At 41.3% G+C, this 25,427-nt stretch overlaps 1 protein-coding gene across 1 annotated transcript in view; it reads left to right on the forward strand.

Moving 5' to 3' along the window:
- Window positions 1-3,908: 3,908 nt before the first annotated feature.
- blm (BLM RecQ like helicase) overlaps window positions 3,909-25,427 on the forward strand; it is a 42,023-nt gene continuing 20,504 nt past the window's right edge. Inside the window, exons 1-11 of the mRNA XM_078427504.1 lie at window positions 3,909-4,012; window positions 6,193-6,291; window positions 6,779-7,545; window positions 8,838-9,003; window positions 14,665-14,762; window positions 15,644-15,776; window positions 17,559-18,358; window positions 20,023-20,214; window positions 21,951-22,069; window positions 23,699-23,812; window positions 25,088-25,186. Coding sequence (XP_078283630.1) covers window positions 6,194-6,291; window positions 6,779-7,545; window positions 8,838-9,003; window positions 14,665-14,762; window positions 15,644-15,776; window positions 17,559-18,358; window positions 20,023-20,214; window positions 21,951-22,069; window positions 23,699-23,812; window positions 25,088-25,186 — 2,586 coding nt within the window. The 5' untranslated portion in view covers window positions 3,909-4,012; window position 6,193. The remainder of the gene's footprint in view (window positions 4,013-6,192; window positions 6,292-6,778; window positions 7,546-8,837; window positions 9,004-14,664; window positions 14,763-15,643; window positions 15,777-17,558; window positions 18,359-20,022; window positions 20,215-21,950; window positions 22,070-23,698; window positions 23,813-25,087; window positions 25,187-25,427) is intronic.

The following is a 25,427-nucleotide window of genomic DNA, read 5'->3' on the forward strand; positions in this document are numbered from 1 at the left end:
ACTGTGTATTGTAATTGCAACCTCAAAACAATGTGACTTTCCTGTTTTCTATACAACTATTTGTGTTCTCTGCAAATATGTTGATGTTACTGCTGTAAAGAATTATGAAAGTCCTGATGTACAACTTTGAACTGTTTTAAACTGTCAAGACTGTTTAATTGTCAAATGTACTGACAACAGAACCATGAAATTCTTCCTTGCTGCAGCTTAACAGGCCCATAAATGCAATAACACAAAATATATAAACAAAATACCATAAAATAAATGACTGTAATACTAGGTGATCATTCGTGCAAAAGACCAAAGTCCACAATGCAACCAAAGACAGTCCATAGAAGATCATAGTTGCTGAGGTTAGTGTCGTGTAGTGTTCAAGATCCCGATAGTTGCTCAGAAGAAACTGTATTTGAACCAGGTGGTCATGGTGTTCATGCTCCTGTACCTTTTTCCTGATAATAGTAGCAAAATGAGAGTGTGTCAGGGTGGTGTGGGTCTTTGGTGATATTGGCTACTTTTTTGAGGCAGCTCCTCGTATAGATCCCTTCGATGGTGGTGATGGATTAGGACTGTTCACCATTCTCTGTAGTCTCCTTTTTTTTCCTGGGGTTTCCAGGGTGAACCAGACTGTGATGCAACCAGTAAGTTTGCTCTCTACCGTACACCAGTAGAATTTTGAACGAGTATTTTTCGACAAACGTAATCTCTTCAATCTTCTAAGGAAGTACAGGCGTGTTGAGCTTCCTCTGCCATTGCATCGTTGTACTACACCCAGGACACAACTTCAGACATACGCATGTCCAAGAATTTAGTTTAAAGATACAGCATTGAAACAGGCCAATTAGCCAACCGAGTCCACACTGACCATCTGTTCACACTAGTTCCATGTTATTCCATTTTCTAATCCACTCCTTAAACACTGGGAACTATTAATAGAGGCCAATTAACCTACAAAGTTACATGTTTTTGGGATGTGGAAGGAAACCGGAGTACCTAGAGGAAATTCATTCAGTCACAGGGAGAACGTGCAAACTCCATACAGATGGCACCAAGGTTAGGATCGAACCTGGGTCTCAGGCACTGTAAGGCAGCAGCTCAACAGCTGTGCCACTTGAAGCTATTGATTTTGTCCACCACTGTCCCATTGCTAAAGGCAGATTCATGGATCCCCAGCTTGCTGCTCCTGAAGTCAACAATCAGCACCTTGGCCTTGCTAACATTGCAAGCAAGATTCCTGTTATGGAATCTCATCTTATTCAATGAGATTATCAATCTCCCTTCTGTACTCTGTCTCATTGTTTCCCGCTATTAGTGCAACAACAGTGATATCGTCAGTGAATTTAAAGATGGTGTTGGAGCTGTGTCCAGCTACGGAATTATGGGTATAAAGAGCAGGGAACTGAGCACATAGCCTTGTGCTGATCCTGTGTTGATGGTTATCGAGGAGGAAGTGTTGTTGCCAATTTGTACCAATTGTGGTCTGTTGATGGGGAAATTGAACATCCAATTACACAGGAATAATTTTAATATTTTATTATTTACAATGAATTTTCTCAATGCAACTAATAACCATCTGCACTTCCACATAGCAAATATCTTTCACAATTAAATTTCTAATTTTGCCTCAGAAGATTTAAACTAAGCTTTTTTGAGGATGAATTTATGGAAACTGCATTTTGCACAAATTACAATTCTATTGAAAGCAAAAATACAATACCATTAGTTAATAGCTTTATTCTGGGGTTTTTTCACTATCAACCATGACTTGTACAAAATTATCTAAGTCTCACTCCTGAGCACTTGAAATAGAAACCCTGTCTGACACAGTACAGAGAGAGTGCTGCACTGTCAGAGATACCTTATATCAGCCGAGATATTAAACTGCCCCATGGATGTGGCCCAAACCATCAGGGACACTATCTGGGAAGCGATGTTTGTGGGAGCTTGCTATGTACAAATTGGCAAAAGAAAGCTTGCTTCTTGACAGAATTTGGAAAACATGTCATGAACTGCAAAACCACAATCGTTCCTTTAACAAATTCTCATGGGAAGTATAGACCAGTGAGCCTAACATCTGTGGTCGGCAAGGTACTGGAGGGTATTCTGAGAGCTAAGATATTTATGCATTTGTATAGTCAGGGGCTGATTAGGGATTGTCAGCATGGTTTTGTATATGTGAGATCATGTCTCATAAATCTCACAGAGCTTTTTGAAGATGTAACCAAAAAGGTTGATAAGGGCAGAGCTATAGACTTTGCCTGTATGTATTTCTGCAAATTTTCTTTAAGGTTCTGCATGGTAGGCTGCTCTCGAAGTTTAGATCCCAAACGATCCGGGGAGAATTAGTGGACTGGATAGAAAATTGGCTTCATGGAAGGAAGCAGAGGGTGATGGTGGAAGGTTATTTTTTTATATTGGAGGCCTGTGACTAGTGGTGTGCCTCAGGGCCATTTCTGTTTGTGTCTTTTTTTCAACAATTTGGATGAGAATGTATAAGGTATGATTGGTAAGTTTACAGATGACACTAAAGGGGTGGTTTGTAGATAGCAAAGATGGTGATCAAAAATTACAGCAGGACTGATCGGTTGAACAAGTAGGCAGGGGAATGGTTAATGGTGTTTAACACAGATTAGTGTGAGGTGTTGGATTTTGGGAAGTCAGCCCTTCACAGTGAATGGCAGGGCTCTGAGAAGTGTTGTTGAACAGAGGTAGCTAGGTGTGCAGGTACATAGTTCCTTGAAAGTGGCATCACATGTAGATAGGGTGGGCAAGAAGGCTTTCAGTACATTTGTGTTCAGTTTTGGTCACCCTACTATAGGAAGGATATTGTTAAGCTGGAAAATTTACAACGATGTTGCCAGGACATGAAGGCCTGAGCGAAAGGGAGAGACTGGGCAGGCTAAGACTTTATTCCTTGGAGTGCAGGAAGATGAGGGGTGATCTTATAGAGGTGCATAAGATAATGAAGGCGATAGGGTAGATTACAGTCTTTCAGATGTATACTTTGTATACGTATGTATTGTATGCAAAACAACGAATTTCACTGCACCATGTACATGTGACAATAAAGTTTTATTTAATTGATAAAAGTTGGGGAATCAAGAACCAGACAACATAGGTTTAATGTGAGAGGGGAAAGATTTAACAGGAACCTGATGAGGGACATTTTCCACACAGATGGTCGGTATATGGAGCAAGCTGCCAGATGAGGCAGGTACTATACAGTACAATACAATACAATATATCTTTATTGTCATTATACAGGGGTACAACGAGATTGGGAATGCGCCTCCGATACGATGCAATAAATTAATTAGCTAGTCAGTATTAATTTAAACAACCCAATGAAACAAATTAGAACAGTTTTAAAACAGAATAAAGTGCAAGTAGATCTGTGCCGGTTCACTGTGCGATGTGACCATCGGCTCAGCAGGACCGGTTCATAGCAGCTATGGCCCTGGGGATGAAGCTGTTCCTGAGTCTGGAGGTGCGGGCGTAGAAGGCCTTGTATCGTAGAAGTTCGAACAGAATGTTGCAGGGGTGTGAAGAGTCTTTGTGGATGCTGGTGGCTTTTCTGAGGCATCGTGTGTTGTAGATGCCCTCCAAGGCTGGTAGCTGTGTTCCGATAGTTAAAGGATATTTGGACAGGTAGGGAAAGTTTAAAGGGACATGGGACGAGTGTAGATGGGCCATCTTGCTCGGCTTGTCAGGTTGGGCCAAAGGGCATGTTTCCATTCTGTTTAGACTCTATGGTTCTAATTTCTTATTCACTAACTTAACACTGGAGATTGCTTAACCGCTTTGGCGGTCTTTTTCAGCCTGGCGCCATGTCTCTATGCTGCCCGCTGGGGGGCGAGAGTGAGCTCCGATTGCACTTCCAGGAGGCGGCGGCGGAGGAGCGGGCGCGGGAACTTGAATGCTGGAGAGAGGCGGCGGGCAGCGGGCGTCGGGCCTAGCCGGGAGCAGGGCCATCGATTACTTGGGACGGGTTGCAGACGTAGCATGCGGTGAGGAGGTAAGTTTTTTTAAATTCCTGCGGGTAAACAAGCAGCAAGCTCACAAAATGCTGCTGGAGTAACTCAGCGGGGCAGGCAGCGGAGAGAAGGAATGGGTGATTGACCCTGGCGTCGTCAGTCTGAAGACAGGTCTCGCTCGATCCGACTCCTTCTCTCCAGAGATGTTGCCTGTCCCGCGGAGTTACTCCAGCTTTTCGTGTCTATCTTCGGTGTAAACCTGCATCTGCTGTTCCTTCGCACACAGCAAGCTCGCCTCGGGCCCCTGGTCTCTGGCAGAATAATTGAGGGTAACTACATTTTGTAGAATTTTTTAAAAAGAGCATTTACTAGCTGGTCAGATAGTTCTTCTGCTTCGGCAAACGGCTGCAACCAGTCCTCACGAACCACAGCAGAATTCCCCGAGCTACTTTGAGTGAGCAGAACTGGCTACTGACATTTAGCTCCCCGCAACAACGCTACACAATAATACAATTTCCTAACACAATATACTGAAGCAGGGGTTGTTTGGCAGATGTCTAAGGCCATTTACAGGTTTACGGAGAGGAAATGAAGCTGATTTGGGGGTGCTTTTACATATGATAAATGATAGTTTGTTATATTCATATAGCAGGAAGCAGAAGTTAAAAGTGGTGACCGAAGGAACTGGACCTGAGATTGCAACAGGGAATAGATCTGTTGATGCTTACATGGCTCGAGTGTGATCTTTGTAGGGACATTGTTCAAAAACATGTAGTTTATAACAGTAGTTAAGACTCTGGTCGTAGATTGGTTGACAACGAGAGAAATCATGATGAACATAGGTAAGGCGAATGAACACAGGCTTTTTCCCTTGAAGGGGAGTCTGAAACTAGAAGACATAAGTTTAAGGTGAGAGGAAAGACTTAAAAGGATCTGAGGGCACCTTTTTCACAGAGCGTGGTGTGTATATGAAACAAGCTCCCAGAGGAAGTGGTAATGTCAGGTACAATTATAGCATTTAAAAGGTGTTCGGATAGGTACATGCATAGAAAAGGATTGGCAGGATATGGACCAGCTGCAGGCAAGAGTGACTGGCTCAGTTAGGGAACTTATTCAACATGGATACTTTGGGCCGAAGGGCCTGTTTCCTTGCTATATAACTGACTCTGAGCATGGATTCCTCACTACTGCATAAGTCTTGTCCTGTATTATGTAATCTAATAATTGAAATAAGCCTTGAAACCCAAATCTGCATGTAGCTGTAGAGAAATGACATTCAGAATAAATGTGTAAGAAGGAACTGCAGATGCTGGTTTAAACCAAAGATAGACACAAAAAGCTGGAGTAACTCAGATGGCATTTCTGGAGAAAAGGAATAGGCGATGTTTTGTGTCTGAAGAAGGTTCTCGACTCGAAACGTCAACTATTCCTTTTCTCCAGAGATGCTGTCTGACCCGCTGAGTTCCTCCAGCCTTTTGTGACATTCAGATTATCTGTTCAGATCTAAAGCTATAGAATTCTGACTTGGTGGCAATCAAACTCAACGTGTACAGTTTGATTGCAGTTCTGTGAGACTCTCTCTGACTGCTTCCTTTCTGTGATTCCTACTGTTCTCCTGCTCCTTGACCATGTTCTTACCTAGACTTGCTCCTTCCGCAGTTCTTTGCTGGCATCCTATTCCACATGGCTTTCCAGCTCCATTTTTAGGTGTTCTAGTTCATGCCTAGTCAGTATCTAAACTACCCAATATCCCTCCCTCTGGTTATATTTTACTCCCTTATCAGATTTTGGCCTTTTGTCTTCTCCACTTAGCACCTCTAACCTTGGTTACTATCTCCACACTTTTCTCCCCCATCTCACTCATCTGTAAATCCTCTTATCACTTGCTAGCTCTTTCCCCGCCCCTGCCTCTCGCCTCATTCTATCAGTTGTCTCTTGTCTACTCCATCAGGTTGAGGAAGGGTCCTGACTCCAACTGTCATCTGTCCATCTCCATCGCAGATACTGCCTGAGTTTCTCCAGCTGTTTTTAGAGAGTACAGTGCTTGGAAAATGGTAGAAAACCAGATGTGAGTTGCTTGGATCAAATTGCTGCATTTTGGAACAGATCCTCGGCTAGCAACTTTGACAAACACCTGGATGTGATTACCCAAGTGTAAAATAAGCCAAACTCTAAAAATGTGATCACAAATTATCCTTATTTTATTTGATTTTTTCTGCAGAATGACTTGCTTACCACAAAACAACCTCCAGAAACAGCTGGAGCTTCACTCAGAAAAAGGAGTCCAAAATAAACTTTCACTGGGGAAGAGCAAACAAGGGTATGTAGTAAAAATATCTATTTATTTCAAAGCAATATTTATATCTGACTGCCTTCCATGCAGTTCCTAATTAAGTTTGGTTTAAAGATTCAGCATGGAAACAGGCCCTTTGGCCCATCGAGTACATATCGACAATCGATCACGCATGCACACTAGTTCTATGTTCTCTCACTTTCACATCCACCTCCTACACATTAGGGGTAGTTTACAGAAGCCAATTAACCTACAAACCCGCACATCTTTGGGATTTGGGAGGAAACCCATGTGGTCACAGGGAGAACGTGCAAACTCCACACAAAGCACCTGAGATCAGGATCGAACCCGGGTCTCTAGAGCTGTGAGGCAGCAGCTCTACTCTACCTGTGCCGTCCTAAGACTACTGTGCCGCCCTGGTTTATTCCTCGCAAGCACTCTTCCCTGACTTGCCATAAAGCAGAAGCAAGTCTCCGAATAGTACTAACTTTTAAATGTAATTTATCATTAACAGGGCATTCACATTTAAGAAGGTTCTTCCCGGCACTGTTGGAACTCCCAGTTTACAGAGATTTACCAGCACCAGTGCTCTCAAAGACAGAGATGTCAATGTTTTCAAACAAGCAGCCCTGAGTAAGCCTGAATCAACACCACTTTCACCAAAACCTAATGAACAACCACTCAAAATCAATAACTTTCTTGAACATGCTGCCAAGCAGTTGGATTCATCATCCCGATTTGCTGCTCCTTTGACAGCAACCCCATCTCTGAGGCAAACTACAACAACCGCCCTGATTTCTAAGAAGCTTGATCCAGATCAGTCCTCGGGCTCCATTATCAGCCTGGATGACTGGGATGATCTGGGTGACTTTGAAACCCCAAAGAACGAAAAAAGTGGTTTGAAATCAAGTTTGTCCTTGAGCACACAGCAGTCAACACAGGAATCTAATAAAGTGAAGCCTTCAAACACCAGTGGATTAACTTCACCCAAAGGCCTAAATGGAGGTGATCGTAACGTGAAATATGTCAATGGAGAACAAAATTTGTCTTTCCTGGCCAAGGAGAGTACAATTGTGCAGTCTCCACGTAATTGCTGTACAGAGTCAAAGCAGGTTAACGACCTTGAAATCTGCCTGGTTGGTTCTCAGGAGATTCCCCACTCTGAGGATGAAGATTACATCAGGCCCTTTTCTCCAAAGAAGAAAAGGTCTTCAGGTCCAAGGATCATCTTAAGTGACGATGACTCAGATGGCAATGGGAAAGAGGATATTGAAGAGAAAAGTAAGAATGATTGGTTTTATTATGATTTGTCTAAAATGTAATACATTTCTTAAAGGAGGCACTAGTAAAAGATCAGAGGCTGTGGGGTACCAAGAGGAAGTGAATTATTTGCCACAGTAATCCAGTTTTTAATTTCTCTTGTAAATACAGTATTGATATAGCTCATCAATAGTGACCCCTTGAATATTAGTGATGAGTTTTCGACAGTGGTTATGTTACTAAATGTCAACAGTGAGTGGTTAGATGCTCTCTGGTTGGAAATGGTAATTGTCTGTCACTTGTGTGGTCTGAATGTTACTTGCCATTTATCAGGCCAATGCTGAATATGTTCCGTGTAGGCAATGAATGGCTGTTTCATTTGCTGAGGAGTTGCAAATGGAATTGAACATTGTGCAATCATCAGTGTACATTCCAGCTTCTGATCTTCTGATGGAAGGGAGGTCATTGAAGAAGCAGTTGAATGTGGTTGAGCCTAGGAATGAGGAGCTCCTGCAATGATATCCTGGGATGGGGCTGACAGCCACAGCCATTCCCTTTGCGCGAGATATAACCGGCCAATGGAGCATTTTCCCATTTGAAGCCTATTGACTTCATTTTTATCAGAGCACCTTAAATCCACATTAAGTTGACTACCACATTGATATCAAGGGGAGTCACTCTTACATCTTTAAAATTCCACATTACGGAATGTAAAAATTAATGATAAACATAAGGATGTAAGAAATAGGAAGATCAGGCTTATGGTACCTCCACCACCATCACCATTACCTTGACCTGCTCTGTTAATTAACATAATGCAAGACCATTAATTTCCTGCCTAATCTCCATATATCCAACAATCCATTCATTTTAGCCTTCAATAGGCCTAGTAAGTGAGTGTCCATAGCCTTCTGGGGTAAAGTTCCCTGAATGAATAGATTTTTCCAGTCATCATTCCCAAATGGCCAGTCTGGAGATTACAGCACTTCTAGACTCTCATCATAAGGAAAATCTGTCTGAGAATCTTGTATATTCAATGAAACTGCTTCTCGTCTTCTAAAATCCTATAATTGTGAGCTCATCATACTCTTTTTGTCATTTTTAGAACAATCGCATCTGGAATCCACATTGCACGTTCCCCATGGCAAATATAACCTTATTTTGGAGATCAGGACTGTAAATAATTCTCCAGATATGATCTTAAAGCCCTTGATAGGAAAGCATCCTTGCCGCCTACTCTAGCCCTCTATAATAAGGCCATTCATATTCCCAATTACTTACTTTATCTATTTTCTTACTTTCTGCTCCTGTAGTTGACCTTACGGATGCTGACAGCGTTCGGAGCAGCCAGCCTGATGCCATTATCACTGAGGGCAGAAACCCCGATCACCTGGAGAATGAGGACTGTGAAATTGATTTTATTCCACCATCCCCTGAAAGTGATCAAACATCTCTGCCATCCTTCCTCAATTGTCTCAGGTTTGCCTGTACAAGTGATTTTATTTTACAGTGAAGATTACATAGGAGACTGTTTAATGCCATTCTGTGGGTGAATATGGTTTTTTTTTCTTTGACTGGCCATGGGAAGATCATCGTGTGTAACTGTAGGTAGAAGGTTAACCGGTCAGAATTTGATTCCCAATTCAAGTAAGTTTAATATTGCTCACTGTTACTTGTATCCAGTGACTTGGGCAAGAAAGAATGAACTGCAAATTGCTACAAGTTCCATAGCGGTCTGCCGTAAATCTTCTGAAAGTTAAACTTAGTTCTATCCTTCCCCTGAGATCTTATGACTTGCTATAATTTTAATATTAATTGCGTAATGCAGCTGAGAACCAATCTGAAAAGTGAACAACTGAACTTGCAGCCTGTCACTCCTGCAGGTAGTGAATTGTTCTTAAGAATTTTTTTGTTACTTTTCCTTTTTGATGTTTTTGCTTCCTCAATCTGGTATGACTTTATGATATTCTAAACTTGATTTAGCTCTAATCCCATTTCTTTCTCTAGTCTTATTTTTTTTTTCACTGTTTAGGAAGATGTGCCTTATGTTTCACCATTCACGATGGTTCCAGTTGGCCTGTGTAGTTTGAGTTATATTACTGTTGCATTGCACATGAATGATATTTGAGCTGCAGGAGGAGCTTAATCTTTGGAATGGCCCTCTTCAGTGAAATCACTGCCAATGGTTACATCCAATTGTAATTTTCTAATCTACATTATCTCATGAGTTCCGCATTGAAATCATCATTAAAATAACGAATTTGCCATTCTGGTTTATCCCATCTTTGGTTTGGTAATAGGAGTTGTAGAGTGATAATGGGGAGTTGGTTGTGTGGTTTGAACGCTGTTTGATCAGTGATATATTTTGAGAATCGATATTCTACCAGTGACTGTTTGTTGTAGACATTAATAACGTGGATGTGCATGTAGAAGATACCATTAATAAGTTTGCAGATGATATGAAAATTTATGGTATTGAAGCGTGTAATCTTTGGCTACAGTATGATTATTGTTCAGTTGGTATGTTGGATAAGCAATGGTAGGTGGAATTTAATTCTGAAAAGTGATGCATTTTGAGAGCACTAATAATGCTAGGCTATACAAAAAGAATGTGAAGTCCCCAGGGAATATTGAGGAACAGAGGGATCTTGATATACAAATCCAAGGGCCCATGAAGCTGGCAGAATGGATGGAAGAGGTGATTAAGAAGCCATATGTGATACTTGTCTTCGTTAGACGGGGCATAGAATAGAAATGCAAAGTAATTACAACGATGTAAAGTGTTGGTATGGCCACAACAGAGGACTCTGGGTTGGAGTATTTTAGTTACAAGGAAAGACCAGGTAGGCTGTGCTTACTTTCTTGGGGAAGAGGAGGTTAAGAAGTCCTGATTGAGGTATACAAAATTATGGACAGGCTTGATAGTACAAAGAGAAGCTTTTCCCCACAACAGTGGTGTACAAAACAAGAGGGTGTGGGTTCAAGGCAAGGATTCGAGGATTCAAGGGACCCGAGTATTTTATCACCCCCAGGACAGCACAAATTTGAAATGCTTTGCCTCAAGGGTGGTGAAGATAGGAAGATGCTCTCTGATGTATCTTGATCTGCACCCGAACACTGGACCAAATACTTGAAAATGGGATTGGCACAGATGGATACATGATGGTCAGCAGTGGAGATGCTGAGCCAAATGGCCTTTTTCTATCTTGTATGACTGTGAATCTGTGACTCTGCGCATCTTCAATAGATACATCATAAAGTTTACTCTCCTTTTTCCTGTGGGTCAACGTGCCTATTCCTGTGCTGTACTGTTCTATGTTTTCAAAGACTGCAAGCACAGACCATAGTTCCAGTGCTTGCACCACTCTGCACCTCAAGTAAGTGCTCAAGCTTTATGTGTGAAAACAGTGAGACTTAACCAGATGTTTACACTGCAGAGGCATTACTGCTGAAGTGGTGTTTATGTGGTGATTGCAAAGACATTGCCAAGTGGAGTTGGAGTAGGTTGGGGATGCAAATTATATCAGCTGGTTATTCTTACCACAGCATCATACCGATACAGCACAGAAATGGGCTTTTCTGCCAACAAAATCTGTGCTGACCATAACAAATATCCGTTTACACTAATCCTACACTTTTTTTCTCTGCATCTTTGCATTCCGACATTTAACTCCTTCTGCCCCCATCTCACTTTTTTCCTTGAACCCTTCATCCTTATCTGTGCCCCAATCATGCAACATTTCTGAGGCAGAGTTTGGTTCTTTATCTGCTTTGCTGCTTGAGATCAGTTAACAAACCACAGACCAGAAACGTGATCTGGGTTTTTCAGTAGGTGTGGCTTAGCAGTACATCAAACTCTACATTGAGATTCTCGTAGAGAAATCGCTTGGGAAGGAAGTTGAACAATTACCATCTGAGGAAGTAATTCAGTGCTGAGGTATTGTTATGTTCCTGAAATGATTGACTGGTTAAATTATTCTGAAATTACATGACGAACAACCTGATCTACCATTCTAGAGTGGCATGATGTTTATGGGGGAAAATATCAATAATGATCCTCAGAATTTGGTCCCAATACAAGTATGTTTAATAGCACTCACTGTTACCTTTCAGGACAGTAGTCCAAGGTGTTGTGAAATATTTGAACATTCTAAGTAGTGATCCCAAGTAATGACAACCAAAGGTATTCAATTCAAAGGCAGTGTATTGTTAACAGTTGGAGCAGAATTTCTTGGAATTTAAAGAGAAAGAGGAATATGGAATGGAAATTCTAGAGTGCACGGATTGTGGAGTGTAAATTAGAGGGGCAACATGGTAATGAGAGAGAAAAGAGTCGGGCATAATAAGATAGATCAGGAAAAGGGAACAGGCAATGAAATATATTTTTAGAAATTGAAAAATGTGGAACACCATTTGAGGGCCAAATCTCAGTGTACTTGTCCCACCAACATATTGTGAAATTGGCTTTCTACTTGGTGGATGATCCATCGTGGGCCCCAACATGATTGAAGACATTTTAACATTGAGAGCAAGAGCACTTGCACAACTGTTGATGGTAAATTACAAATTCCAACAATTCCTCTTCCCAGCAGTGTGGGATTGGTGTGGCCATTGGAGAAGGAAAACAATGAAACCTTTATCATCCCTTCTAACCTCAACCCAACCGGACTGCTGATTGACCACTAGCTGGTTCATGGTTGCAAAGTTCTGACATATTGCTGGATCCTAGGGGCAATGCGATCATCTAGTAGTTGGCAGCAAGCTGCCTAATCTCCTGTATGGATAGTATAAAAGTAAGAAAGGTTTTTAGAAGGATGCAGGAAAGAAAGCGACTTTATGCAAAACAAGGAAATAATTTAGAGGCCCCTGGCAGAGATATTGGTATCATTAATAATGATGGGGAAGGTGCCGGAAGACCAGAGAGTAGCTAAAATTGTGTAGCTAAAGTATTTAAGAAAGGTTGCATTGGAAATCCTGGAAACTATAGGCCTGTGAGCCTAATATCAGTGTTAGGTATTTTACTGGAGGGAATTCTGAGAGGCAGGATATTCAGGTATCTGGACAGGCAAGGACTGATTAGAGATAGTCAACATGGTTTTGTGTGTCCAAAATCGTGCTCCCCAGTTTGATTTGAGTTTTTTTGAAGGCGTGTTTAAGGAAATTCATGAGGGCAGTGCAGAAGATGATGTGTGTGTGGAATTCCACAAGGACTTTGACAAGGTAGCAACCACATGGTCTGGTGTTAGAAGATTGTTTTTCAGACTGAAGGCCTGTAACAGGTGTGCCACAGGGATCCATGCTGGTTTAGGTTTATTATTGTCACATGTACCGAGGTGCAGTGAAAACCATTGCTCTGCATGCTATTCAATTAAATTGGATAATACTGTAGAAAAAATCGAGCCAAACTCAAGTACAATGGGTAGAGTGAAAGGGAAAGATTCAGTGCAGAATATAGTTTTCAGCATTATAGTGCAACAGTTCGAGAGACAAAAGTATAATGTCTGCAATGAGGTAGAAGTGAATCAGACTGCACCCCAACTTATGAAAAGACTGCTCAGTAGCCTGATAATAGAGGGGAGGAAGCTGTTTCTGACTTTGGTGCAAGCTTTCTACCTCATTGCGGACATTATACTTTTGTCTCTTGAATTGTTGCACTACAATGCTGAGAACTATATTCTGCAAAGTCCTGTATCGTCTGCCTGTCAGGAGTGGGGCGAAAAAGGAATGGCTCGGTTGGGACTTTTTTGCTTATATTTGCTGCTTTACTGAAGCAATGTTTAGTGTATATGGAATCAACCGGTGAAGAGTCTGGACTGTGTGATGGACTAGGCTACATCTACAACCCTTTGCTATTTCTTGCGGTCTTTGGCAGGGCTGTTCCCAAACTAAGCTGTGATGCAACTTGACAATATATTTTCTATAATGCATTTGTAGATGTGCCAAATATTCTCAGTCTCCTGAGGAAGTAGTGGCATTGGTGTGCTGCCTTGTTTGAGGAAGTGGAAGCATTAGGCCCACTGCTGTTTGTAATTTATATTAATAATCTGAATGAGGTAGCATGGTTAATACGTTTGCAGGTGAAATTGGTTTATGTCAAAATTCTGATCAACTGGCTGAATGGGCCGAGGAACGGCAGACGGTGTTTAATTCAGAGGTGTTGAATTTTGGTAAGATAAACCAGGACAGGATTTGCACAATAAGTTATAAGACCCTGTGGGGTGTTGTAGAACAGAGAAATTTTGGAGTGCAGTTGCGTAGTTTCATGAAAGTGGCAACATGGGTGGATCAAGTGGTGAAGGTATTTGGTATGGGTGCCTTCGTTGGTCAGTGTATTACGGACGAGTTAGAAAGTCACGTTAGAGATGTAAACAACATTGGTAAGGCCACATTTGGAGTAATGCGTACAGTTCTGGTTGCCATTCTGTAAGAAAGATGTTAAACTGAAAAGGGTGCACAAAAGATTTATGAGGATGTTGCTGGCAATGGGGGGCGGGTTTGAGTTATAAGAGGCTTGGATTTTTTCCTTGGTGTATATAGGAGACTGAGGGGTGCCCTAATCATGGTTTAAAAAATAATCATAAATTGCATAGATAAGATGAATAGTCACAGTCTGCCCCGTAGTCGAGCAAACTACCTTAGAAAGTGGTAAAGATGAGTAAAAATGTGAAATTTCAAAGTCACTTGAATAGATATGTGGATAGGAAAGATTTGGAGGGATATGAGCCATACAAAGGTAAGCAACTTGGTCAGCATAGACGAGTGGGACAAGGATCCTGTTTCCATGCTGTATAGGTCTATGACTTGCATTTATATAGCACCATTCATAATCAATACTATGGGTTCTCTCAAATTCACTTTCGAGAGCAATCTAACATCTTGGTTCTTTGCCACTGGTCGGAATTGACATTAACAGGAGGGCCAACAATTGGTTAACATTTTGTGCAAAGTCTAAGGCTCTTCTGCCTGGACAGTCATCACGAAAAATGAACTTGTTTCTCTGGAGTGGGGCTTGAACCCCCAACCCAGTGACTCGGAGGTAAGAGTGCTAACAATGAACATGACAGACAGCTTAATACTTTTGTCAGGTCAGTATCTGGAGAACAGTTTGAGTATCTTTAATAAGATTATCTCCCTCCACAGTGCTTCTGCAGAAACGGAGCGATTCGTCCCCTCACCAAATCCACGGCCGCGCAATGAAGATGCTAGCAAACAACTATCAATGAGTAGAGTAGATAATGGTAAGAGATTATCTTGTTATTGCTCCATTGGAACTCCTTCTTTAGGCTGCATTGTAGGAGTAAATCATTTTAAATTGTTGTCATATTATCGCTAATAAATTTAAATTGAGAATTAAAAATATATATCTGCTACATGCTTCCCCATTCTAAATTACTGTGAATATGTATTTAATGAACCCTGTCACTGGAGAGTAACTGGTTTACTCAGACTTGCCCAATGTAAGTATGATTTATAAAATAGGAATAAAAGGCAAGATTCAATTTGCCCACTCTGCTTTCTTTGTTGCAGTGTGAGACTGCACCAGTACTATTTCTGGAGAGTCATGAGAATACATAAAATATGAAACTGAGAAAATAAGATATTCATCAGAACCACTCTGTCTGAATGCAATGCTCCATATGAATTTCCTTTCATTTTACTGTACTTAACTTCATCATATTACTCTTCACATTTCTCCTTTGAGTTTTCTCTGAACATCTGTGCTTTTATCCCAATTTCTCTTTGTGGTAGTGAGTGCCATGGAAAAAAACGTGTGAATGAGATTTATTGAATGAGGATTGGAGGAAATTTATGAGGAGCATTAACACTGAAGTAAATGTTTTTGCTTGAATAGATGCTTCTGTTTTTTTAATTCCACGTAGAGCAAACAAGAGGAATAAAACTGCACTGGGAAGAGAGCTAACAACTAAAGAATGCAGCAACGGTGCAAGGTGACCTCTTGTGGGGTCCTGCCATCATTACAATGCTGCCGGTGTTGATAAACTTTGCTTAGAATGTTAGCGTGGCTGCAGTGGTCAACTTTGTATGCATTAGTTGCATTTCTAAACATGCAAACTGCAAAGTTGTGAATATTAAGATGCTGGCTTTGTCCTTTTAACAGGTAAGTCAATGGGGTATAGCAAGCAACTGATCCAAGTGATGGAAGATATCTGTATCTTAGTCGACCACATTCCTGTGTGTGAACTGCAGGCTTTGTCTTGTGCAAGCCAATTGCTTCGGCACAGAGAGCTTCGGTAAGTGCTGGCTCCACAGACTTGAGTTGTTGGACCACTATGGTGAGGTGTTTAGTTTGAGGTTATTCCATTGTGATTTTCACTATCTGGCATCCAAACCACTGCCAGCCCTCCTACAATCTTCTTTCACAATTAAGGCCGTCACAACCATTACTTATCTGTTTCCAATTTGCATCTGCTTCCTATTCACTCACCAGTGCTGTTCTTCAGATTCTCATCCCTGAGTTCTGATCTCTCCCTGGCATTGTTACCACCCTTTCCCCATAAATTTTTATATTATATGTATGTGTATATATTTATACATATATGTGTGTGTGTGTATATATATACTATTATATTTTACATATCATATAATTTTACATTTTCTACACCATAATATATTATTATATATATATTTGATAAGAAGTCACATAGATATGTCTTCGGGACTATAAAGCATAGAATAAATGGGGCTGTAAAACCATGGATAGCAAAGGTTCTCCAAATAATAGGAAAGGGATTTTCGTAATAGGCTGGCAGGAAGTGTTCGGTGAAGTTCCCAGAGATCATTATGGATCGCTGGTTTTCTTAATACCCACTGGGTGTTCAGGGAACTTTTTTTCAAAATTTAAGAATATACAAAACTCGGAGGACAGTAATAGACGTCAAGAAGATGTAAATTGGCTGGCAGAATGAGCGAGTGAGTGCCAGATTAAATATAATACAGAGAAATGTAAACTATAACATATTGGTAGGAAGAATGAGAAGAAGTAACATAAACTGCAGGGCATAAGTCTAAATGGGTAGAAGACAGAATAATTTTGGGAACAGAACAAAAGCATGGGATCCTGGGCTTGGGAAATAGAAGCACTGAATGACTGAGAATTAAGCAGCTTCTGCTGAAGCGTAGCTCTTTAGCAGGTACAGTGGCTCAGCGGTAGAGTCGCTGCCTTACAGCACCGGAGAACGGGTTTGATTCTGACTGCGGATTCTGTCTGTATGGAGTTTGTCCGTTCTCCCTGTGACTGCGTGGATTTCTCCGGGTGCTCCGGTTTCCTCCCACATTCCATAGATGTGCAGGTTTGTAGGTTAATTGGCTTCTTTACATTTTCCCTAGTGTGCAGGATAGAACTAGTGTACGGGTGGTCGCTGGGTCGAAGGGCCTGTTTCCCGCTGTATCTCTAAACTAAACTGAAATGCAAGATTTTTAAAAACACACACAATTCTGGAATAACTCAACTCGTCAGGCAGCATATATGGAGAACATGGATAGGTGACATTTCAGCTCAGGACCCTTAGTCCGAAGAAGGATCTCGACCCGAAACCTTACCTATCAGTGTACTCCAGAGATGCTGCCAAACCCCGTTATTCCAGTCTTTGTGTTCTCAATTAATGTGAAATTTCTAGGCAATATTTAATAGATGAACTGGAACATAGTCCCATATCCTGTCCATTGTGCTTTTTTGTCAAATGATTGCTATGCTTCCTGCATTATAGTAGTGATCAATCTTCAGAAATTCATAATTGCTAAAGTGAGCACAGGGAATCCTTAGAAAGCAAGACTGCTGGGACATCCCAGTAGGGTTGCTCAGTGATTGAAGCTTGCCTCAATAGTCTGAATGGAGAATAGATTCTTGCATGTTAACAACATGCATTTCCTAAGACTGACTAACTGATTTTCACTCCCTTCAACCCCCTGTCTCCTTTATCCCCCCCCCCAACTGAGGACATAATTTCTGTATTGTTTGTAGGAAATTTCTATTTTCTATTAGTGCTAACTTGGAATTGTTCTTTTCCTTCTAGAAATAAACTTTTAGCCGATAAGAATGAAACACAGAAAACACTAAATGAAGATGCGGCAAAAGCTGCCTTCCGACCGGTGCAGATTTCTTTATCGAATAATTATTCTACCAATACTGTTGGTTCCCCTGTTATTGCAAATCCTGACCAGTGGCAAAGAACATCGAAAACCTTTATGTTTAGGAAATCTTGCCAGAATACAACAACTTTGCCTGTGGATAATTTTCTTCGTGAGACAGATTTCTATGCAATTGATAAAACTTCTGCACCCACTGGCAGGACAGGTGTCCTTTCTGCACCTTCCACTAGCTGCACGCAGAACAAACCGTATCTGCAGAGAGGCAAGCTTGATCTTTCAGTAGGAGGAAACAAGTCTTCCTTATCGAGTTCCAATCAGGACGCTTATTCTCCGCGTGGTCAAATCACAAACGGATCCCAAAATGAAGGTGGGGCAAGCAAGGCGGACAGACAGCCAGCTGTATCTGCTGAAAGAATGTGTGCTACTCGTAATCAGAGGCTACAGGGCAAGGACTGCAACACTGCGGCGTCGGCACTGGATGATGATTTTGATATTGATAACTTTGAATTAGATGATTTAGATGAAGAGATGGAGTGTTTTGTATATTCGTCAAGTGTTCCTGAATCTAATGATTCATTGCATGCAAGTACTCTCCCCATCAGGGAGGGAGGGTCCAGGAAGTCATGGGAGGAGAGAACTTCAGTACAAGATGGCAGCACATACTTGGCTTATCCCTCTGCAACTGCCAGTGTCAAACCTTCTCAAACCAAGCTCTGTTCCACAGGTAATCAGTGAGCTTTACATTAATCAGGATAAAAGAATCCATGACCAGATAAATGTTGCGTCGATAAGTGTGGGGCCTGTATATTCCCAATTATCTTACATTTTTTCTGCCTGGGTTTGTTCATGCTGAGCTGAGACCTGTTGGTGCCAGCAGACGTCTATTATCTTGTCCAGATCCAGAGGTTTGCAACATGCCCATGTTTTAACTTTCCCTCAGTGTGATGGTGTTGGTGGCAATCTGTTTCCTGTTACTGGTCTGCCTGCGTAAAAATCACATCAACAATGTGTAACAGTGTTTGATTGGGACTTTCATTCACTCTGTAGTGCACCAGTAGGTGCCTTTGCCCATTAAGCCAACCAGATGCCAGTATAATTTATAACCGGGATACTTCCTGAGGTTTCGTGTATTGTTTTGGTGTTTGCAGAACTTATTTGCTCAACAGTGGCTGCTGAAGTCAGCCACGGACCTGTGAACGAGAGGCGAGAAGAAAGTGCTGGCAGGTACAGTGATGTCCAGTGACTCGTGTTCGTCCTGTAGGCAGGACTGGGGCGTGAATGTAATGAATGTAGGTTCAATTTTCAACTAAAGTTTACAGACTTAAGCTTCATGTTACTTTGTCAGGTATTGTATGAGCTTCTAGTAATTTATAATTAAAAATATATTTTTTCTCTAGGCAGTGTGGTATTCTGAGAGAAGGTTCCAAAGATTTTGCCATACCTAATGCCATACACCTCGAATATGAAACCGCTCGTTCACTATCTGACATTCGTATAGTACAGTTCAAATAGATCTCTGCCCATCCTGTCAGATCATTGTACCTCTGCAAAGGAAGAGGCCATTTAGCCAGTTGTGTCTGGCTCTTTCAAAGAGCTTTCTAATTTCATGTCAAACTCCAGCTTTTTATCTCTATAACTGCCAATGAATCCATTTCAAATATGTATCAAATTATCTTTTGAATGTTTCTCTGAATCAGATTTTTCGATCTTTTCAAGTAGTGAGTTCTAGATCTTTGCAGCATCTTGTTGAAGACATTTTTATTCATTTATTTGTTTATTGAACCTTTATGAACAATTTCTCCCTATTTGTTTCATCAAAATCCTTAGAATTTTGAGCATTGCAGTTGTGCATCGATCTTAGAGTAATCCATACAATATGGAAACGGGCCCTTTGGCCCAACTTGATTTTCTTTGGTGCTTTTTTTTAACCTGTCCGTAGTAAGTAACCACTGCATATGTTCCAGGGCTTTGACATCCTTTCCAAAGCAAGGTGCGCCAAATGGTGTACTGTGCTCCAGCTTTGTGTTTTAAAATCCGACGACATGGTTTTTTAATTGTTTCAAACCATTGTTCTACAACCTTTAATGATTTATATTCACTCAATGTCTCTTTATTCATTCATTCCATTTAAAATGGTCCAAACCTGTATAGATTCCTTGTCCTAATGTGCAGTTTTACATTTACCCTTGTTAAATTGCATTTGCTGTTGCATCTGCTGATTTTGCCTATCTGTTGGCCTCCTGCAGTCTGTTACTATCCTGCTCATTATTCACTAGGTTGTCTGCTCCAAAGATTCAAGTTCAGGGACACTGGCTGGTGCAGAGAGGGAGCATGATTATAAAGTTTAATTTTTGAAATGAATAGAATGAATTTACTCTCTTCCATTAGGGTCTTCAAGTGAGCAAGGACTCTCTAAAGACCCAGCTCTTGAACGTTTCCGAGGCTTCCAATTTCCACACTCCAAAGAGATGATGCGGATTTTTCACAAGAAATTTGGGTTGCATCAGTTCCGAACCAACCAGCTGGAAGCAATTAATGCAGCGCTGTTGAACGAAGACTGCTTTGTTCTGATGCCCACTGGTATGTCGCTGAGGTAGCTCGAGCAAGTGCCTCAAGTCATTCACTTCATGAAAGTTTGGGTAACTTCTCTTTGTAACTTATATAAATACATGATTATTCCATTTGTTTATAATTACTGATTTCAAAAGACACATGTTAGCTGTAAAAAGACAAAATGCTGGAGCAATTCAGTGGGTCAAGCAGGTTCCTTGGAGAATATGGATAGGTAAGGTTTCGGGTCGGGACCTTTCTTCAGACAAAGAAGGGTCATGACACGAAATGTTACCTGTCCATGTTCTCCAGGGATGCTGTCTGACCCTCTTGAGTTACTCCAGCATTTTGTCTTTTCTTGTAAATCAGTATCTGCTGTTCCTTATTTCTAAATGCTAGCTATTTTTACTTTTGAGTCTCTCTCTCTCTCCCAAAAGCACTTGGGCCTCACAAGCTGAGCCAGCTTTTAATTACCCATCCCAATTGCCCTTGAGAAGGTGATGAGCTACTTTCTTGAACTCTTGCCGTACTTGAGGTGTGGGTATTCCCACAATGTTGGGGGAAGGTCCAGGATTTTGACCCGGTGACAGTGAAAGCATGGCAAAATATTTGCAAGTCATGGTGGTGTGTGGCTAGGACGGCAACTTCCGGGTAGCGGTGTTCCCATGCTTTTACTGTCCTTGTCCTTCTAGCGGCAGAGGCAATGGTTAGGTAGATGTAGTTTAAGGAGTCTTGGAGTGTTGCTGCAGTGCATCCTGCAGGTGGTACAAACTGCTGCAACTGTTACAAACTGCTGCAACTGTGCATCATTGGTGGAGTGACTAAATGGTTATGGATAATCATTAGATGTTATCCATCTAATAAGCAAGCCATTAGATACTGTATGATGTTGATCTTTTTTAATGTTGTTCAGTGCTGCACTTATCCAGGCAAGTAGAGCGTATTCCATCACCCATATGGCTTGAACTTTGCAAATGGTAGACCAGCTTTGAGAAATTGGGAGATGATTCACTTGCCAGAGAATTCTGTGTGTAACTGATCTTGTAATTATTCTACTTGGGGTAATTTACAACCTAATGGTATAAACATTGAATTCTCCAATTTTATGTAATTTCTTCCTCCTGTCCCCCCCGGCAGGAGTTTAAACATGTTTGTTTCTACTTAAGTTAGCATGTGCTACTTGATAGCACGATCAAGCATCCCTTCTGTCACATTACTGCTGATTGAAAGTAGACTAATTGAGCTCTCCATCCCTCTCCCATTGAATTTCAACACTTGCATGCTGCCACGTTGCTTTTCTCCTCCACCACTCTGTTTCTTTGGTCACTGGACTACTCAATATCAATTGGTATGCTACAGATTCTGAACACCTATGAAAATCTGGCAGCAAATGGTGTATGGAGAGGAGGTTCGTATCATGGTGAAGTAAGAAATAAACACTGCTTTGGGTATAAACTTTCACCAGCTCTCTTAAAGTTCAGTTGTTTTTATTTAGCCAAGTGTGACAGTGTACTCTGCAACAACCCATGAACAACAAATGAGGAAATTAGCAAAGTATAGTTTATTTTTAGTGGTAACTGCAGAGGAATAAAAGCTGCCAATGTCACAGAGCAATTCCTCAACTTTGATTAGTTTCATGATGAAAATGGTGGACAGAAGCTCATCTGCTTTTCTGCAGAAGAAATTCTAATGATACCCAGTTCTGCTGTAGATTCTCCTATTTTGGTTCCACCTTGATAGAAATTTATGCTGTATTTCTATTTCAGGTGGAGGAAAGAGTTTGTGTTACCAGCTGCCAGCCTGTCTCACACCAGGGGTCACTGTTGTGATTTCCCCACTCAAGTCACTGATCATGGACCAGGTGCAGAAACTGACCCTGTTTGACGTGAGTTTAAACATGTTTGTTTCCACTTAAGTTATTAAATGACATTCCAATTTTTTGATGATGCAGTGATGACAGAATGACCAAGAATTTTTCAAAGCTAATCTTGATATTGGGATGGTTCTTGGATGGAGTAGAGTATATGATAGATAAATTATGGCATGTTTTAATAAGGAGTAACAATTTTCATTGGCAGATGGATCACTGAATGATAAAATAACGAGAGGAGTCATGAATATTTCTCACAAGTCATTGCCTGGTGGCAGTGGAAGCAGATTCACCAGGAATTTTCAAAGGGGAATTGTATAAATATTTGCAGAAAAAAATATTGCAGGTGAATTGAGGAAAAAAGAAGGAGATTAGGAGTTAATGGAAAGTTGTTTTTAAAGGTCATTATTTGTGCGATGGGTCAAATAAAAGTATCCTGTGTTATAAGAGTCAATTATTTATAATGCTGGGAGCAGGTAGTAAATTAGAGCTAGAAAAAGGCACTTGTGAGGCATGTTGCAAGAATTCAGTGACATCAGCTGATGTAGAGAGACTAGGGGTATCTCAGTCTGACCTTTCCCAGTCTGACCTTTCTGTCATGGGCCTCCTCCAGTGCCATAGTGAGGCCCACCGGAAATTGGAGGAACAGCACCTCATATTTCGCCTGGGCAGTTTGCAGCCCAGTGGTATGAACGTCGACTTCCCCTCCCATTCCCAGTCTGACCTTTCTGTCATGGGCCTCCTCCAGTGCCATAGTGAGGCCCACCGGAAATTGGAGGAACAGCACCTCATATTTCGCCTGGGCAGTTTGCAGCCCAGTGGTATGAACGTCGACTTCCCTCCCATTCCCAGTCTGACCTTTCTATCAAGGGCCTCCTCCAATGCCATAGTGAGGCCCACCGGAAATTGGAGGAACAGCACCTCATATTTCGCCTGGGCAGTTTGCAGCCCGGTGGTATGAACGTCGACTTCTCCAACTTTAGATAGTTCCTCTGTCCCTCCCTTCCCCTCCTCCTTCCCAGATCTCCCTCTATCTTCCTGTCTCCACCTATATCCTTCCTTTGTCCCGCCCCCCTGACATCAGTCTGAAGAAGGGTCTCGACCCGAAACGTCATCCATTCCTTCTCTCCCGAGATGCTGCCTGACCTGCTGAGTTACTCCAGCATTTTGTGAATAAATAGAGAGACTAGGGATTACATTATTCAAAGGGGTTTGCATGGGTGAAAGAGAAAGGGCCCCTTGCCTTTAACATGTTGGCAAAATTGATAATGGATTGTCAGGCACTGGTTTAAATCCTGTGCTCCCCAGATTCCTGGTCAAAACCAGTCCCTGATAGACATGTTGAACCAATTTGGTGGGGCAGATGTATGTTACTAACCATGGACTAGGTGCAGAAGCTGACCCTGTTTGATGTGAGTTTAAACACGTTTGTTTCCACTTAAGTTATTAAATGACTTTCCAATTTTTGGCAGTGATGGCAGAATGACCAAGAATTTTTCAAAGCTAATCTTAGAAATGAACCAACCAGCTGGAACTCTGAGGGATAGGAATAGATGCAGTGAAATAAGGGCATGCTATAGTGAAACATGTTGAGTAAGGAGAGGGAAGCTGACCTTCATTATGCTCTTCATTTTTCTTTTGCAGATCCCAGCAACGCAACTGAGTGGGAGTAAGACTGATTCAGAAGTTGCTACGATTTACATGCAACTGTCGAAAAAGGATCCCACCGTGAAGCTGCTCTATTGCACTCCTGAGAAGGTGGGAGTTTAGGGCAAAAGTCAGAAAATGAAATGCATATGTAACAAGGATAATACAGTATTCTTGGGGTAGTGTACCAAGTTAGTAGTAACAGTGTAGTGGATGAAGTTATTGAGTGTATGAGATGCTTTTCTAGATCAGTATTTCGAGGACCCAGAGAGAGAACAAACTGATTGTTTTAAACTTCTTATTGTGCAAAATGAGTCATTGATGATCTGGTCGGTGAGGGTTTTTTTGGTGGCAGAATGAATATGATATGATGTGACTCATATAAAGAGTGAAAAAGAATTGGTTCTGACACCAGAATCTTAAATATACAAAGTGTATGATGTGTGTTAGCTGCGGTACGTTGAGAAACTGCATTTAAAAGATGAATGATCGAGCAATGGCCAACATGTAAAGAATTAAGACACAGTTTACAACAAATGTTTATCCCCTTGAGACACAAAAACACGTCACTGATTTTCCTTTGCTATTTATTTTAATTTATTCTTGTACTGGTGTTCCACGAGTCAATGTAATCCTCTACCTTGCTGTGTTTAAACTGCAGATACGTAAAAATCCGAGTATTCATTTACACAATATTCCCAAAGAGTTTGCAGAGTCTGAGTACAAAAGCATGTACTTTAACACATGCTTTTTCTGTGGTCTCATCCATAAGGAATAAAGATGTGAGGGGTCTTTGGGTGACAAAGTAGTGTGGGGTAGAGGAGAGCAGTTATTTGACTGGATCGCTTCTTGGTAATATCAAAGTGCCACAGCACTGGTTGTAGTAGGCATCATATGACCACCATCATGGGGCTACTATGTCCCAAAAACAATATTTTATAAAAGCTTCCAGAGCCTACAACACTTTGGGCATGTATTCACTGGAATTTAGAAGGATGAGAGGAGATCTCATAGAAACATATAAAATTCTTAAAGGATTGGTCCGGCTAGATGTAGGAAAAATGTTCCCAATGTTGGAGTCCAGAACCAGGGGTCTCAGTTTAAGAATAAGGGTGGGCCATTTACGACTGAGATGAAGAAAAACTTTTTCACCCAGAGAGTTGTGAATCTGTGGAATTCTCTGCCACAGAAGAGGGAGTTAGATTTAGCTCTTAGGACTGAAGGAATCGACGGATATGGAGGGAAAAACAGGAACGCGGTACTGATTTTGGATGACCAGCCATGATCATATTGAATGGCGGTGCTGGCTCGAAGGGCTGAATGGCCTACTCCTGCACTATTTTTCTATGTTTCATATATTAACCTTGATTTTTGTCTTTAATGCAGATTGGTGCTAGCAACCGATTGGTCTCAGCGCTGGTAAATTTGTATGAGAGGAAGCTTTTGGCTCGTTTTGTTATCGATGAGGCTCACTGCGTCAGTCAGGTATCTGCGCTATTTATATGTTTCTCTTTCTAGATTTCAGTCTTAGCTCAGTAGATCAGATATCATGATACTATTCATGATACTTGTGCACAGAGATGAATACTCCTGGATAGAATTTTTTTTATAATATCCTACTGTCAAATGCAACTCGCAGGAACCAAACTAGGATCTGCCTTCCTCCTCATGTAGATGAATAGAATCTCTTGGAGAAAGAGTACTGAGAAATACCCAAAGATAACTG

Source organism: Rhinoraja longicauda, chromosome 33 (genome assembly GCF_053455715.1).
Source record: "Rhinoraja longicauda isolate Sanriku21f chromosome 33, sRhiLon1.1, whole genome shotgun sequence".
NCBI classification, from domain to species: domain Eukaryota; kingdom Metazoa; phylum Chordata; class Chondrichthyes; order Rajiformes; family Arhynchobatidae; genus Rhinoraja; species Rhinoraja longicauda.